This window comes from Centropristis striata, chromosome 10 (genome assembly GCF_030273125.1).
Source record: "Centropristis striata isolate RG_2023a ecotype Rhode Island chromosome 10, C.striata_1.0, whole genome shotgun sequence".
NCBI classification, from domain to species: domain Eukaryota; kingdom Metazoa; phylum Chordata; class Actinopteri; order Perciformes; family Serranidae; genus Centropristis; species Centropristis striata.
The window spans coordinates 18,420,190-18,438,822 of record NC_081526.1 but is presented as its reverse complement, the minus strand read 5'-3'; the positions used below and the strand labels follow the sequence as shown (position 1 = coordinate 18,438,822).

The following is an 18,633-nucleotide window of genomic DNA, read 5'->3' as shown; positions in this document are numbered from 1 at the left end:
GATTTTTGGACCAATTTATCACCAATCTCAAAGTTTTACCATCCAATACCAGATCTATTCCTTCCTTCTTTCTGACTAAATGTCAGTCGTCTCCTTTCGTGTGTATTACATTTTCTCCAAAATTATTTAAATGAATAGCCTGAAATTTGGGGGAATGCAAAATGGTCCCAGAGATAAATCTTTCCAGTACTCAAATACCTGCAAAATCACAAGTTGGGGTCTTTAACCCTTGGAACTCCAAGGTTTTTTTTGCACTTTTTACATGAATCATGAAAAAAGTAAAAACACAAATTGAATTTCTTTGATAAATTAGTGTTGTAAAATTGGAATAAAATGGAATTTATATATAAAACACTTTTCCAAGTGTCACGAATATTGGAAAAAAAGCATTGGCTCTCTACATGCTATACATATTGAGCTTTTTACATTTTTACAGCCTCTACTCACAACCTCTCCTCTCCTCTCCTGTCCCCTCCTCTCTGCTCTGTGAAAACAGATTTTTAGTGAATATTTGTCATGGCTTCACAGTGTTGCTGAGGAGCAGAATTTAATGTTTTTTAATAGGATCTAGTTATTTTAAACAGTTTATTTGATAAAGGGATTTTGATAGTCACAATTTTGAGCTTTGTTTTGGTTACTTTTAACTTTCCTAGCCTATGATGTGGTCAAGGACTGTAGGAAAGTTCAAATTCCAATGAACGTATCTTTGGCGATCTTTTAAAGAAAACATATGTTCCATTCCCAGTATCGTTTAGAGGGTTCAACTTCAAGATACTAATTACTGAGTTTTACAAGTGTTGGTTTCTGTTTTATTATTATCTTTGGACAGAGCTGACATCAAGCTATATTTTAGTGTGCTGTGGTCTCATTTAGCTTTGTTGCCAAAAATCAATTTTTTTGGATAAACAATGTTGCTAATAATTCTAATTCTAATTCTGCCAAATTTGCAGAAAACTGATGCCACTGAACACGCCCAGGTGTAATTGTTTGAAAACAGTTCAGTTGGCAGCAGCCAAAGGGGGAATGCATGATGAGTATTTGCACAGGACGAGTCGTCCCTCGAGACGCATCCGTGTTTCTCATCGTATTTCATCATTCAGGCAGACTAGGGGACGCCGTCTCAGTCCGCTTCTTTTCTCTCTGTAAGCTCTGGGCTTCTCCAGTAACATGGTGACTGTGTTACAGGATATTTGTAGCATTGTTTTAGACTGTTTCATAAGGCCGTGTTGGTGCTGAGGCCCCAGGTAAGAGATGGAGACTGAATCCTTCCAGCTTTGAATAAATCTGTGCAGGCATTCCTAAAAGTTGTCATTCCTTCTTTTTGTCTGGGTGCACAGACCTACCTGGCTATTAAAATATGGATTTGTTTCCTGTCTGATCTTTTAAAGCTTTGGGGGGGGAAATAGATTTGAGTGCTAGGTGTTGACATCAAAGAGCACCAGGCGGCCGTGTCTCCCTGTACGGCCGCTGCTGAAACGCAGAGTCTATATTTGGAAGAATCTCCAGTTAGTCAGTGTCCCCCTCTCTGTCTCTTCTCTTTTGAAGCACGAGATGAAAAATTAAACATGCTTTTTCTTGTGTTTGTCAGTGGGCTTGTCTTTCTTCTTCAAAGGCATGACTCATAGGATGACCTTTTAGTTCCCAGTTCAGTGTCTCCTGTGAGGCATCAGGGCTGCTTGAAAGCATTTCTGTGCTCCTGTGTTTAAGTAGGACTCCAGAAATGTTCCAAGTCAAAGCCAAAATCTGCTAAATTGGTCCCTTTTCACTTTCGGTTTCTAAACAATGGATTTTATTTCATTCTTTCGTGCTCTTGAGATATCAGGAATCAGTGACACTGGAGGTCAGAGGACATGCAGAGACGTGAGTTAGGGCATTCTCACACTCTCAGACTCACTGGAGGAGTCTTCATCTGCCTGCTGACCTTCTTAAAGCTGCACTAATTGATGTTATTATGTTGTTAATAGATGCAATTACTAGATGCAATGTGAAAGGGGTCACTCGTAGTGAAAGTAGTGGTTAAAGTAGCTGGGAATTGGAGATACTCTGTGTTAAAAGCCTTAATCTTAAGTGTCACCCCTGATAATTACCGTTTTATTTAATGTAATTAACATACTAATTCTATTTATTATGTCACATTAATGGGTTTTTATGTAATGTGGTGTTTTATGTCATGTATTTGCTGCTCTGTGGTTGTCTTTTGTCTACCTGCCCAGGCACAACACATGTAAATTAGCTGCTAGCTAATTTAGCTGTGGTGCAATTACTTTTAATTGTGCGCTGTCTCTGCAAAAACAAACAATATAATTAAATAAATGAATCCACAGAGATTTGACTCTGCAGTCACCCTCAGATCTACCTGCTGCTTTAACATTGCTTAGCTGAACTAAACATGTTCAGTCTCAGTGTTCTTTCAGCCTCTTTTTTAAGCAACTGTATCAAATAAACAAACAACACATTAACAAAGCAGCCAGTTGAAGGGCATAGTTGAGCATTTGGCTACTAAAATTATAGATATTTTCCTTAGAAGTTGGTGGAGATGAAAAAGGAGGGCTTGTATTCATGATGTGGCCAAAAATATGACGTGTTCTGGTCGTTTATGGACATTTTAATGCAGAAAAGTTACATGTTATATATTTCCAGGTTGTTCAACTTTAGGGAGCCGTGGCTTTTAACATTTGCTGTGGCGTCTGTTGGACCGCAGGACAGCTTGCCTGAACCGATCACTTAGCCACAGTTTTGTGGTGCACCCAGGTTTTAAATTAGTTTTCACACTTCACCAAACATACCCAACTCTCAGGAACAGAGGAAAGCTTCCCGTAGCCCGGGCTAGAACTGTTCCTGGAGGAGGTTACATAAGTGGAAAAAGTGACGTATACACACCATGAAAAAGGTGTGCTTGTGTCTGTTTGATAGTTGTGTATTGTTGGTGTGTTGTAGCAGTTCTCTAGCAGTCCACAATAGGATTTATAGTGAAATAATCAAATTACAATAGTACAAGCAAAGAAGTTGTGACACTGTGTTAAACATGAATAAATTAAAGAATGCAAAAAATTAAGAATTGAGTTCATTTTTAGGGCATATACAGTGGCAAGAACAAGTAAGTGAGCCCTTTGAAATTAGAGTTTTCTGCATTAATTTGTCATAAAATGTGATCTGATTCACATCTATATCAGTATAGACAAACACTATGTGCTCACCTTATACCACACAAACAATTATAATATTTCTTTATAGAACACATCTGTTAAATGCTCATAGTGCTGGTGGAAAAAGTAAGAGAACCATTTGGCTCAGGAGTTAGTTCAATCAATGAAACAAGATTTGATTGAGGTGTAGAGCTACTTTGACTTTTTTTGGAGTTTGCTACTACAAGAAGCATCTCCGAAGACCTACTATCAAGAATTGTAGATTGATGATTAAATCTAATCAAATTTATGATAAATTATTGCAGAAAACTAGGTCATTTCAAAGGGTTCACTTACTTTTTCCTGCCACTGTATGTAGGTTTAGGGGTAGGGTAAGGGTTAGCATTAGACCAAAAATAATGTTTGAGCCAAAGCTTATAACAGAAGAGCTGTAAGGCTAAAATGCTTGATTTTAATGCTGACATTCAGTTGTGTTTTAGCCACATGCAAAACTGCTACAGAAACTAAATCAGTTCAGAAAACAGTTTAAAAAAAAAAAAAAAAAAATCTGTGTTGCCCTGTTCAAAACAACCTGCAAACATTTATAAATCATTATCACAAGAGATTGTTCCCCGCTGCTGGAACACACTACCAGTTCCGACCAGAACAGGGGCGTCCCTCCCTACCTTTAAAAACCTCCTGAAGACCCAGCTCTTCAGAGAGCATCTTCTCTCCTAGCACCACACGATAATTCTACTCCTTAAAGAATTGTCACTAGCACTTATTGATGCACTAATAGCTCTTACTGCACTATACCGTGATTGCTTGCTTTTTTCTTCCTGTAAGTCGCTTTGGATAAAAGCGTCTGCTAAATGACTAAATGTAAATGAAACAAATCTGACAAAAGAGTAAAAGAAAAATTAGTGTTTATTTTGCCCTTAAAATATACTTTACCTTTGTTTGCTTCAGTTTTAGTTAACTATATGAATCCATTTGTATAGCACAGATACACATTTTATAAAAGCAGCACTATCTTCTGCCCTGTGCCTTTGTTCATTGCTACTTTCTGACGGATGAATGGTTGAATCCAGTCCACACACTGTGCATATTCTCCTGTTAGAATAATGTAAGTACATGTAAGTAATGCAGCAGACTCCACCGTGATTATTTTGTAATAAAAAGCTTTCAGTTTTCATTAGATACATTTAATTTAATGTAAAGTATGAGAGTGTACTTTGTCTTCCCGAAGCAGAAATAACACAGGAGTCTAATAATAGCAGTCTTATAGGATCGTCTTAGGTATATGAAATATATTACATACACACAACTTGTGCAACTAAATCTTGTCTTTGGTTTCATGCAATGTGATCCTCAGCTTGGGTTCTCGGTTCCAAAGGCATTAATGTAGCAGCTGACAGCTTTCGAGGTAAAATCTGGCAACAAATAACTGCAGGCCCTCACATGAGAGACTTTCACCTTCTTGTACATTGCCCTGCAGAACGAGGCTGGCAGCGGGCTTGTCACAGTAATCAGCATGAAGCACATGACCTGCATTTATCCTTAAAGCACACAATGCGCCTCAGTGTGCTCTCCAAGGGGGCGTACACTTGTAATCAATTTAATAATCTAATCAAAAGTAAAAGTTATGGGACTGACCCAGTGATGCAGAATTTACCAGAACAACGTAAACAAGCCTGTTTATGTCTCTGACTTTTTGCTTAAAATAAAGTTCTTGGGTTTTCCTCAGGCACTCCTTCCAAGAATTTGTGTTCTTGCAATTCCAACAATTTAAAAATTAGACTGTCCAGTGTTACTGAAAGAGCTTGCAATTTTCATCTGATTACCTTAACCCTTAGGAAACCACACAGACTAATTTTTGTCTTTTTTCAGGGCGGGAAAGGGGATCTTTACGGGGAGATAGCGGGTCAACAATATATGCAACACAGAAGTGTTGAACATCATCTGAGATGCAACTGTGTGTTTTTATAATCATGAATCCAATAAGAAAGGTTTTTTCGTCCAGAGGTTTATTTAGATTTTTTCCCAGAAATGTTTGGTTTAAGACTTGTTACACATTTGGTATGAAAAATGTAACCATTTTTTACCACTCGAGAATTGGGAGTGTTGATGTGGTATTTATTTTGACTATTTCACCAAGACCTCGAGGAACACCATTAAAAATCTTGCTTTTTGTTATCACAAACTTTTGACGTATTGGAGATTCCTTTAAGAATTGCATTTTTCAGTGAATGGATGACGAGCACTTCTGTTCTGTCAACTCTTGAGAAACCTTATTGTCAATATGCATAGGACAGCTATATATCCTATGAATGCTGTGGATGTGTGTCTAGGGCAGGGATGGGCAACTGGAGGCCTGGGGGCCGCATACGGGCCACCCTCACTAGAAGTGGCCCTCAGTGCAACTACATGAAATCTTAAAAGTGCAGTGTAAAAATGCACAGAGTTAATTTCTTATTTTAAGTGTAACATGCTTATTTCTAGATTTAATAATCTTAATTTCAGAAATCTTGTCAAGTGAAATTATCTGTCCATGCAGCAAAATCATTTCCCTTAGATTTAGTGTTTTTATCTGTTTTTTAGACACACCTTTTTTGCAGTGTACATGCATTTGAGCATGAAATATATTAAGTTACTGCACTGTAAACATGTTTAAAATTGCAGTTTCATCATATCTGGTTAAGTGCACGGTCCTATATGTGGCCCTGTGGTAGTGTCCATGAAAAATTGTGGCCCCCTCCAGCATTGAAGTTGTCCATCCCTGGTCTAGGGCATATCTTGCTTGCACTGTGTCCGATCGGACGCCTTTTAATGGAGCTCCGCCCCATTGTGTGATAGGCCTACACCTGGTCAGTAACCCAATTCACTCTGGATTTCCACCCTGACTCATTTCATCTGTAAGTCTATTTAGCCTACCTATCTTTCGGAGTTTTAAAGTGCGCTACAAGGTTAAATTTTCCAATAATATTCAAATAGTTCCCAGCGAATATCAATGTTCAATGTGTATGTGCTGGATTGTGTGCGTACTTTATGAAAAGTAAGTAATGCAGCATAAATGTGTTATTTTCACCTACTAGTGCAGTGCCCGTATGTACGAATACATACGGGCACTGCACTAGTAGGTGAAAATAACACATTTATGCTGCATTCAAAAATCTGCAACTTTGGATCATTATTTAGCTCCAACAAGCCAGCATCACATGGTTGCTACCAATATCTGCACATTAGCCTGAACTAAACTGAGCCTGTTGCAGCCTCTTCAAGACAGAAGAATTGCCGGCCTCCCCGCAGGTCTCAGAGGGTTCATATTGTCACAGAAAGTTGGATGAGTCATTGCACTCATCCTGCATTGCTTAATTACAGGCTAGCTACGTCTTCTAACAAGCTCGAACAATTCAAATGTCAATAACCCATATCTATCCTTACAGTGGAAACTTAACTATCAATAACAGAGTAAAGGTCCTCAAACTGAGCATGTGATTCATGATGCATGCTCAGTGCTCGCCAGGCAATCACATTCACTTTCACCCACAACAACAAGCAGGAGCTTTATGAGTTTTACATGTGGATTTTCTGGAACAGTAGAGCCAAACAACATGTATGAATGAACACATTTCTTCCTTAAAGAGTTACAAAACCTTCTTTCTTTGTCCTGTGTGGATTTAGCGGGGAGTTTTATTTTGAAGGGTACAGGTTAACATGGTGCTTGCCTAAGCTTCCTATAGTGTTGCTGATATTTTTTGGAGTAAACAAGTTTTTTTTATGTAGATTTCCGAACACTTTGCTTTTGTTTTGCAAACTATGTGTTGCACTTCTGCTTGCATTAGTGCCTCCTTTTTGTTTTGTACTTGTATAGATGCCTTTTCATGGGCATCTCAGTAAAGAGGGAGGGGAAGGTGAATTACCATATTCTCCAAGCAGATTGATCAAGCTGGTTTGGAGAATGAAACAGGGATTTTTAGGTCACCAAACTGTTTCTCTAACCTTCTGATCACTATGCCTTACAGCTTAGGGTGCTCTAATGCAGTATTTTTAAACTGATGACCCCTGACTAAGCAACATATTTTATGGATATTTTTTATATTATATTCATTCATATCAATGACAGGACAACTGAACAGCTCATAATGTATAAAAGCCCAAATATTCAATACAAATACTGCAGGAAGTTTGTGTGAAATGTGTGTTTTGGATTCATTTTGAGCAGATTATTATCTGTGAATAGGCATCAGATGCATCAGAGGTGAGTTTTTCTGTTACTTTTAGGAACTCTTTTAATATAATTCTCCATATGTCTTTAAAATAACATTGAATACAACTTAATAGGCTTCTTTTTGGGATAAATATAGTGTTTTTCCCTTATGGTGGACCATTGTTTCATTAGTTTTTGGACTTAAATGTAAATACATAGCTTGTGCTCTGGACTTATCTTATGAGCATTTTTAAAGTGTATATCTTAAATATTTACCCAAAAAAACAAATACATATATTTTATTTAATATTCCTCAATGAGATGAATGTAATGCTGAGATTTCTGCCAGAAAACAATCTGTCTTCACCTGCTAAGATCAACAGGGCCTTGCAGGTGCATGGGACATGCTCGTCAAAATATTGCAGCAATATTGGCTGGTGCACCAATGTATCAAAACTGTGTTATCAGAAACTGTTGCATTACCACAGAACAGTGTGGTGTGGTGTGGTTTAGTGTTGCTGTGAGGACTTGTGTGGGTTGGATGTTGGCCGCCAGTCCTCCACAGACATCATGTGGGGCATCTCTGAGAGAAACACGAGTATAAATGAAAAGTCTGTTGGAAGCGTGGCAAGAGCTCAGGAGTAGAGAACAAACCCGACGCCTCAGGGTGGATGTAAGACACACTGAGAAAAGAAAGGTGTGGGAGAGATGTAGGAGGGTACAAACTCAGACTGCTGGGTAAATATTGACACCTATGATGTCTTGCTCTGTTGTTTTTTATGGCCTCTGCTGGCAATTATTAATCACACACTAAAATAACATTGTACACACACAGATACGAGCGTATGGACGACCTGGACTGGCTCCTTCCATTCTTACTATCATTGTTCCTTAATTAACAGACTTATTAGAAACATATAAGATTACTTGTGTTGTTTCTCTGCATGTGAAATCAGAACCAACTTATTAACACTGTACTCACACCAGGTAAATGATGCTAAATGATCCAATGAAGCTTCTATAATAAACAAACACAGGACACCTTTTTAATTTAACTACTAGGCTACTACTATAGCCTTTTTTTTAACTACTGACTTTAATGGAGCCGTGTTTTCTCTGAGATAATGAGGTTGTGTGACTTTTGCTCCGCTATCTCAGTCCTCTGACTATAATGTTCTTGAACAAGCTGTTGGGAAAAATACATTTTATGTACTGTTTTGAAACCGTAAAAAGTTGATAGTAACATTACACTATTAGTTTACTAATCATTGTTTCAGTTGGTCTATGGCACTCTGCCAGGGTGTTTTCAGATGTAATAATTAAAATGATGATATAAATAAATGTATTGGTTTTTTTTACAAAAGGTTTCATAGTTCAACAAATATAAGTCTTTAGTATAAAGTATCAGTATAAGTCTTGTTACAATTTAGCTTGTTTTACTGTGTTGCTTTTTATTTTATTATTTATTTTTTTACGTGAAGCACTTTGATCTCTTGTATGAAAAGCGCTCGATAAAAATTAATTATTATTATTATTATTATTATAATACATTTCTCAAAGCCTCCATTTCTCTTGTGTTTGTCTTTTTTACATAATTATTCCCTGATATATTCTCTATCTTTAATGAGAACCATGGCAGAAAAAAGACAGAGATCCTCTGGTTTAACTTAGGTGAAACTTTTATGATTATATACCTGCTCTGTGTCATCACAGATCAGTGTGGGCAGACTAATGGTGCCTGAATGTCACCTGGAATCAACAGATAAAAGTAATGTTAGTGTAGTAATTCTAAGGCTGTCGAATAAGAGAATGACAACATTCTGTGCAATTAAAAGATGATTCAAGGAAAGTTAAAGTTCTAGTAGAATCAGGAAAGGCTCTCCAATAAAAGTATGTTTTAAGGACAGACTTAAGAGATCCCAGACTCAGCCAACCTGATTTTGTTTTCTGACAGTGTCACAATCATTTCATGTAACGAGGTAAAGCACATTTTATTCCAACTTCATGTGCGCCCATGTATATCTCATGATGCGGCTTTGCTTTCTCTATAATTTAATCAAGAGACACATGATGAGACAGATGTGTTGACGGTGTTGAGTTAACCTGGAGATGTTTATTTGATGAGTGCTGAAGTGGCCTCCATTGATTTGTAACAAGGATAAACAGGTAGATGAGAACACCTGTGGGATCGTTTTTTACCTGAAGTGTGACATATCACATTTGTTTCTCTGAGAGTTCATCTGTTTGCGTATCATCATGCAGCAGCTTGCTCGGGGCTTCCTTGGTGTCGTGGGCACTCGGTCATTTGGGGACTTGCGGGACTTGAGCTGAATTTAGGCTGCTTGTGTTTAAACTGTTATTTATGAAAACGACTTGCCTGAGTGCTCTTGACCGACTTTGGTTGAGCAGGTTTTGAATAGTATTACAGTGAGTCATAGTGAGGAAAAACAATGCGCATGAACAACCGAGGGGAATTACTAAAAATAATATTCCCTGATAATGCGTGTTTTTTTTTGAGAAGACACAGATTTATTCACATCTATTAACCTCGTCAGTTCCTTGATAATATATTTGAGTAATCTTACCCTGGGGACGATCTCCGTATTAAATATGGGAGCTGTGTTTTTGTGCTCTCACTTTCCCTCCGCGGTGAGGAAAATCCCATAGGTTTCCAAATAAGGCCTGGGTGAGCGCTCGCAGTATTAATAGAATAAGACTGCTGCTGGGGAATATTTGTATTGACCTGTTGAAAGACTTTATCTGATGCATGCCGTTTCCATGGCAGTGTGGGGGCGGGATGCTCGGAGGCTGCGGTGGAGCTCCATGTGCAGCTGCAGCTGGCTGGATAACTCCTCTGTAGGTAGCAGAAACCCACCTTTAAATGTCAAATTTGGACAGTTTAAAGCAGGAGTCTGTGTTTCCCACATGGTCTTAACAGAAACACAGGCCTTACCACTGTAGCAGTAAGGCTCATGATTTTCAAGAAGCAAAATAATACAACCTTCTGTGCTGATTATATGCCTGTTTGTTATGCTAATAAGTCCTGTTGGAAAGGAAAATGTAACTATTTCCCTGTAATGCTTTAGTTTCAACTGCCAAGAAGCAATACACCCCAAATACTTTTTTTTTTTTTTACCAATCTATTAGGATAAAAGATAAAAAAAATGTATGCAATAATATTACAATATTGGTTAAGAGATTAACTGCTTGACTGCAGCATGTAGCAGATAAATCCTCTGCCCTTAAAACTTTCTCTGGTTGAAGAGGGGATTGTGTCTTTGATGCGACATGACCCGGATAGATAACTTCTTCAAAAGGGGATTTTTCTATCTCTCTCCTGTCTAATCAACATGCAGTACATTTGGCTCGGCTGGCTACATTGAATATGACAAATCTCTTCAGAGCTGCTAAACGTGTTAAAGGTGCAATTTGTAGTCACTCGCCACATGCTCCAAAAAACAACCTTATGGCAATAATGCATGATTTATTAAATGCAGCAATGACACTTGTCAAGATTGTGACAGACATGTGATTAGGGATGGGTACCGAATTCGGTACTTTTATAGGTACCGACCGAATTCCGTCGGTACTACCGAGTACCGATTCATGTAAAATCAAACGGTACCATGTTTCGGTACCTAAACGGCGTTAACTTTAAACTGATCATTGATTTCAACCCGTTTTCATTTGACGTCTTTGATTAACAAGCGTGCTGACGATCGCACTATTTTTTTAAATGTATTTACCTCCTCGTCTGGTCCTGTCTGCTCACCGCGGCCGCTAACTGCTGCCCTCTTCCACCGCGGAACAGAGACCAACAGCCGGCTCTAGGTCTGCTAGCCGCCAGCTACTATCTCTCCAATGTCTCTACCCGGGCTTGGCCTTCGTCTGCCTCCAGATTAGACCTTCCTTACTCCGTTTGCTCTCTCCATTCATCCGTAGACTTTTCATTAGCAGCTAGAAGCTAGCTGCTGCATCTCTGGTCCTCCGCTAATACTCCGCTCTTCAACTCAGGAATATTACCTGCCACTTAACTCCAAACTGCCTCGCTGAAATTAAATCCCTCGGACTCCTGCGTCATCCTCGATATGTGCACAGAGCAGTCCGACTCAACTTTGTTTATTCCATCATGCTATGCCCACAATACTGTCTGACCGGTGCTGCGCCGCACAGCTACGACGTCATCACAACAAATCACACGTGCACTTGCAACTTTTTTTTTTTCTCCTCCGTGCTTTGCCACCTGAGAGCTCCTCTGCATTCTTTGATAACACTGCAACCTTCATGTTACAAAATGTACGTTCACTCAACAATAAAGCACTGCTCATCCTGGATTTTATATTGTTTTGATATATTTTTTAAAGTTTATATTTTGAGAAATAAATATGTTACGCAAAAGTACCGAAAATTGGTACCGTTGAGTACTGGTACCGATTCCCAGGTACCGGGTATCGGTACCGTATCGATTCAAATGTGAAAGGTACCCATCCCTACATGTGATAGACCTGCAGTGTCATCAAAATGTATAGCAAATTTTCCAAATTAAAAAGACACTCAAACTGAGATTCTGCATTTAAGAGATCTGAAGCAGAGTGCCTAGAGAGCAAGAGCCGGCAGAGAAGAGCGTTGCGTTGCAGAGCCAGGTGTGGAGCTCTACACAGTAGTAGATGTGGCCTGTTAGCTCCAAAGCTAAGCTAAGTTCAGGATGTTTTCATGCAACCCAGACTGGATATCACCATAACGTAGCTATTTGCCTGGTGGTTGGTAGTCCGCAGTCTTGTTTCATCCAGCTTTATGCCAAGAAGCTGCAGTTTAGCCTGTATCTCGGCTCTCCTGCCTCGCTTCGACTCCCTCTCACATCGCTGCATGTGGCTCCTCTCTGCCTGGCTTTTCTTCAGTTTGTGCGCAACATTGGGTCTTATATTTAGTTCTTGATGTAATCTAAAGCTCCTAACTGCTGTACAGTTTACAGTGTAGCTGCGTCTTCTTCTTTGTCCAATTGATATTACAACACAGGACGGGCCGTTACTAAGAATATGTACATTTAATTATGCACTATTGCTTTTGTTCTGGTGGAACAATGTGTCTGCTGATCAGGCCTCACGACCAGTGGTTAATCCATACATTTATTGGCTAAAAGCAGATTTGCAACATTAGAACACATTCATAACCTGATACCTCTCACTGTTCATGATACCGTTTTCTTTTTTCTTCAATTCCTGTAGAGCTTCTTCAAGGAGAAGAGCCTTTTCTGACTATTTTCAATAAATTGTGAGTTGCTTGACGAAAGTTTCTCTGAATTAAATGCTATTACGTAAAATGTAATTTGTCATCTGTGGTTCAGGTCCAGTTTAGCTTAGAAGTGTTTCAGTTAGATAAGACAGGCAGAAATAGCAAAGAGTAACCTTTTCTAAATTCACCACCCTCTCTCTGTCTCACACCTCATTTCTTTATTTTCCTTGGTCGTGCCTCACTTCCTTAGTCTTCCGCCAGTCACTTCTCCCTATGAGTGTGCTTGGTTTTTAGCATGGAGACCTGCTGAGGGGTTTTTGACTTGATAAAGACATGCTGTGTTTGTTCAGTTTGTTCCGGCAACAGAGAGGCCCGTGGTGTGAATGTGATTCAGCTGGCTGATTCAGCCCATTAAATGGCTCTATGAAAAGAATGGGCTGCTGGCTTTGGCTTGCTGCTGGCTGCCAGTCCCAGGGCCCACTGTATGCCTGGCACTGAATGGACACAATGCCTTTTTAGCACTGGTGCCTTGGACACATGACAGCTTGCAAGCTGTTTGATAGGTGGAAACTTGGACAGGGTCTATGAAACCTGAATGTACTGATTTGCTGAAAATTGAAAAATTCAAGTTTTAGTGGGGCACACACATGGAAGTGTGCCCCAGCAGTAGGTTTCCCACAGATGTCCAGCCCCCTCTCATAAGTAGCCTTTGTTCCACCAGCTTCTGTAAGTCAATTAGGACTTTTACATGCACACAGAAACCAGGTTTCTCAGAGAAATCAGGTTATTCAGGAAACTCATTTTTGTCAGTTTATTCTGTGTTTAACTCTTTTTCTTTTTGCTATTTAAGAACTTGAGAGCATGAAACTGGAGTCAAATTCCTTGTATGTTGCTGTCATGTGGCAAAAAAAGCTCATTCTGATCCTGATTCTGAATCAGGTTGGATTGTGTTTACCCTTATTTTGGAAGCATTCTGCGTTTATTTTACTTGTATATTGATACAATATGCTGCTCCTGATTTCTTTTTGTGTATGTGTAACAGTGCAACATTCTCACAGTGCAAAAAGTCACGTTTAATGTTGGAAGGGTTTCTAGAGGATGGATTTTCAATATGAGCGTGCACCGTTACAGTTTGTGTAATCGTTCTCTCCCTCCCATCGTTCTGCTGTCACAGTAGTACTTTCCTCTGCCTGAAGTATTTTTCCTTTTTGTTCCAAAGACTACCTGAGGGCCCAGGTGTAGATTCAAAACAAATATCTATGTTCACCTTCATGCACTAGATTCATAAACACCTGCACACCCCAGTCATCAGTCACAGGGCAGTTGTGCACCTGTTTGGAGAAAAACCAGACGTGTTCTGTCCTTGGTTGTTCTGTCCTCTGCCCAATGTCACATACAGCAGAGCAGTCTAAAAGCTGCAACATTAGTAGGTCAAAATCAAAACTAGGACTACTCAATTATAGGAAAAACAATTATGTGATGATTATTTTGGTCAATATTTAGATCAGTTATTTAACATGATTACTCATTGACTTTGGTAACATAATGTGTGTCATCATTTATTGAACTTCTTTTTTAATATTTGATTTTCTTTAAATAAGAAATACATTTAAATATAATTCAACAGATTAAAAAAAATCATCTAAAAAGAGATGGATAAAAACTGTATTAAATATAAATATTTAAAAATGAAATATAATGGAACATTTCAAATATGACAGTAATATTATAATGTATAAATAATATATAATGACAAAGGTAATATAATATCAAAAAATTAAATAGTCAAAGAAAATAAAAAAAAATAAAAAATAGAAATGTTTTATTTATACAACATACTGAAAAATAAAAATAAAAAAAATAATAAAAAAATAAGAAATTATTACTGAAACTCCAGTCAGTCACTCAGCAAAAAAATCCAAGCCAAAATCCTACCTGAAAATAATATTCAATTAGTTTGCCCAGCTCTAGCATTTACACTATATTTTATTCTCGCATTATTGATTGATGTGACAAAACCTAAACCTGTTTACGAGTGCTGAAGAAAATACTGCATGTTTTCCTTCAGCACTCTGTGACACGTGATGCTCCTTCTGTCCTTCACATCTCTGTATCACTCAGTGAGTCACGCCTCAGGTGAGAATATGTGTAGCTCCACATATTTTTCACACAACACCCGTCTCTGTTTGACAAGTGGTATATTCATTCTGTTGCATGTGCAGAATGTACCACATTTGGCCCCATGATGTGAAGAAATGTACATGTTAAGGGCCCTGATCATCAGATACTTTAACTAGTCCCTTTGTTCAGCTGCTAAGGGAATGTTCATGTTCAACAGGGTGTAAACGCTCAGTGTGTGCAATTAAACGGAATAGATTTTTGTGTTCAATAAACAGTTGTAGTTTCTGTTAGTTGAGATGCAGTCTAACTCATCCTCTCTCAATTCTTCTCCCACAGATAGTGTCCAACGTGCTGATCTTTTCCTGCACCAACATTGTGGGCGTCTGCACCCATTACCCAGCAGAGGGTTCCCAGAGGCAGGCCTTCCAGGAGACCAGGGAATGCATCCAGGCCCGCCTCCACTCACAGAGAGAAAACCAGCAGCAGGTAAGAGAGAAAGAGAGCACAGATAATGGTGACAGGGGCAGGGTTCAAAAAGCACCATAAACACTGTTTATCAAATAAACCTGCCTTTTAAAAGAATATTTCTCTGGGATTATACAGTATGTATGGAGACATAAAGTGTTAGAGTAGTCTGCAAGCTTTTTTTCGTTAACACAGTATCAGATTCTTAAATACTTTACACACACATATATATATATATATATATATATATACACGCATATAATAGAAGGAATAGAAGTATGAATAACAAGATGATCTTCTCATTAACAAAAAAAGAAAGAATCAGCCTGCAGCCAGGAGGAAGAAAAAACACTTTTATGATGCCATGTTTGCTAAGGTATTGATATTTTTAAGAATAGTGCTACTTGCCAGAGAAAAAAAAAAAATTGTATGTGCACATTGCAGGCACGTGTATAAGAGATTCACTCAAATAAACCTTCCGATTTAAAAAGTAATGCATTTCTGGACTTTTTCTGCCAAAACAAAAATTCAGAGCTAAAGCTTATAAAAGAAGAACCGTGAGGCTAAAATGCATACATTAGACTTTATTTAAAAGGTGACATCTTCTAGATTCTGCAACTGTGTAATTAATTAGCATGTGGCTAAAATACAACTGAAACTAGATCAGGTCAAACAAACAAAGGTTTTTCAGATCTTCACATTGACACTGGTGGATAGAATCAGAATCGTTTTTTTTTATTGCCATGTAGGTTTTCACATTCAAGGAATTTGTTGCAGTGCATAAGAAGAAACAAAGTACTGAAATATAGATATAGATTAAGGCAAGTACTTCAGCAGCTTAAAAAGAAAAACATAGCAGTGCAGAAAAGACCATTTTGTTTTGAAGAGTGTTTTGAAGGTTTTTCCATTGAACCAGGAGAACAAGTTGAAACCAATGTTCTTCTAAAAGCACACCAGGGCCCCGTTCTAGGTAGGAGGTTCAACAAACTCTGAGTCTATTCATGAACTCTGAGTTGATTTACCCTCGGATGGGGAGCTCTGATGGGATTTGAGTTATTTCGGTCAACTCAGAGTAGTTAGGCGCGTGCATCACTACTATAAAAAGGCATCATTAATGGAGCCGCAGTATTATGATTCACCATGGCAACAGATAAAAAATAAAATAAGAAATAAATCGTTGAATTGTAAATCCTCACGCACAAAAAAAAAGCAACACGGTTGCAGCTGCAAAGGAGAGAGAAGAATAAGATTTAATCACAAATAATATATTACAGGTGAAAGCAAAATGGTATTGAACCTGAATTTCATTCATTTAGTTGTAGTCCTGCTGGCGAAGGACGGACGTGGAAGCAGCTGAAAATGACATATAAGAACATAGTTCAGGTGGGACTGAGGTATATTATGATCATGGCTTAATTAATTTTATTCATAATTGACTAATTTAAGTAAATATAATTCTGTGGCTGTTTCAGTGCCAGGGTCACTTTCCTTTTCACTCTGCAAACTATAGCTTTTCTGATCTGCTCTGCATGATATTATAATTTAAAAAACAACTCTAAAAAAAAAAAAATGAAGAGCAAAGAATTAGCTCTGACGTGAGAGCATGTCTATGTTTGTTATGTTGCAGATGCCAGGGCGGAGAATGTTGCTGAGGTAAATAATGGATTGTGAGGAAAAACGGTGACGTTTCATAAGGAAACTATCAGGGTACCAAGCACATGAATTTGGGGTTGCAGATCCTCACCCGACGTAAGGCTGTGCGAATAAACTCAGCTCCTTATCAACAGGATAAGAGAAAGGGACGCCCCATGACAGCAGCGAGCTGCTTCAGGATCAGCAAGAGTTGGAAGACGGGAAAGATGAGTTTTAAAAAAAAAAAAAAACCTACATAATAATGTAGTGTATGAGTGTGAAAAGAGCCCGAGTCAGAGCTGAGGGTTAAAGACATGACAGGTGCATAAAGTGTTAACCTTACGCAGTCCTTGAGTAACAAACTAATATTTAAACAGGATTGTGATTCTGACAAACAGCAACCTGCTGATTAATGTGTTTCAATGTGCGCTTTCAATCATTGAGGAAATTAAATGGTGTGTCTGTCTCTGAAAGAGGGAGGAGACACAGAAACTCAGAGTTTGTTGAAGAAAACCTGCTTGAGAGCGGGTTACGTTCTCAGAGTTAGTTACCACGGCAACTCAACCAGAGCTGAAGTTACCTCCCTTTCTGGAATGGAAAACCCAGAGTTTCCCTCATTTCAGGGTTAACATATTCAGAGTTTTCAGATAACCAGCTCTCTGGAACAGGCCCCAAGGGACAAATATTTTTCCATACAAACAGTAATCTAAATGCACATGCAAGTTTTTGTGCGGAAGATCTATTTGTTTCTACAGCTCAACTGAGTCTTTTGCTGTTAATATAAGGGTTCAATCACAATGTTCTTCCTGCATCACTAATGGAGGGTGGGGGTGTGGTGCGTGTTCGTCACGCTGCCTCCCCTCGGACACACAAAGCCCTCCACCTCTTAACTTACCTGGCATTTATTAACATCCATTGAACTAACTCTAACCCTCCCACACGTTTCTTTCCTGCAGGAACGTCTTCTGCTCTCAGTGCTTCCACGCCACGTTGCCATGGAGATGAAAGCCGACATAAATGCCAAGCAGGAGGACATGATGTTTCACAAGATCTACATCCAGAAGCACGACAACGTCAGGTAACACCAAGGACGCACACACACACACACACACACACACACACACACAAGCGCGCGTGCGCGCGCGCACACACACACACACACACACACACACACACACACACACACAGGAGGAGAAGGAGGAGGAGGTGGCAGGATGATGAGAGCGAACAGATTTAAGTTGCTATAAATAACACATTTTCTCGCTGAGTGTTACTTCTCAAAGTGTAACAATTAACACACAAATCAAGACACACACACACACACACACACACACACACTACTTAAGGCTGTGTCAAGAGGAGAAATATTTGATTGAAACATCACAACAAGAAGCCTTTGTATACAGCAGTAAAACGCTATATTAACTTATCAATAGTAAGTGTTCTGGAGGATAATAATGCATTCAGCTCCAGTCAGTCATATGATGCTTTTTTTTGTTTTTAAGCTGCAACTGAATCTCATTGAGAAAAGTTAATGCACATGGCAGCTCTCTTTTTAACATTTATATTCAAATATAACCCTCTGAGCATTGTTCATTTTATGGGCAATTTAGATTATTTACAAATCATATCTGTCCTCTGTGGGCCATATAACACTGAGGTCTTTATTTCATACATGCAGTCTGTTGGAGTACTCATGTGTTCTTTAAAGCACATCACAGGCTAAAAATACATGCAACAAAACACATCTTTTGTCTTTTCAAATAAGGGGAATTTCAGCAAACACTAAGGCAGTAAAGGAGATGAGTGATTACATTTACACAGATATATATTGCTTCTGTTCTTAAT

General features: G+C 38.7%; 1 protein-coding gene across 1 annotated transcript in view; it reads left to right on the top strand.

The window, feature by feature from the left end:
• The window catches only part of adcy5 (adenylate cyclase 5), a 99,192-nt gene that overhangs the window by 33,867 nt on the left and 46,692 nt on the right, over positions 1–18,633 (top strand). The window contains exons 2-3 of the mRNA XM_059342548.1: positions 15,025–15,174; positions 17,742–17,863. Coding sequence (XP_059198531.1) covers positions 15,025–15,174; positions 17,742–17,863 — 272 coding nt within the window. The remainder of the gene's footprint in view (positions 1–15,024; positions 15,175–17,741; positions 17,864–18,633) is intronic.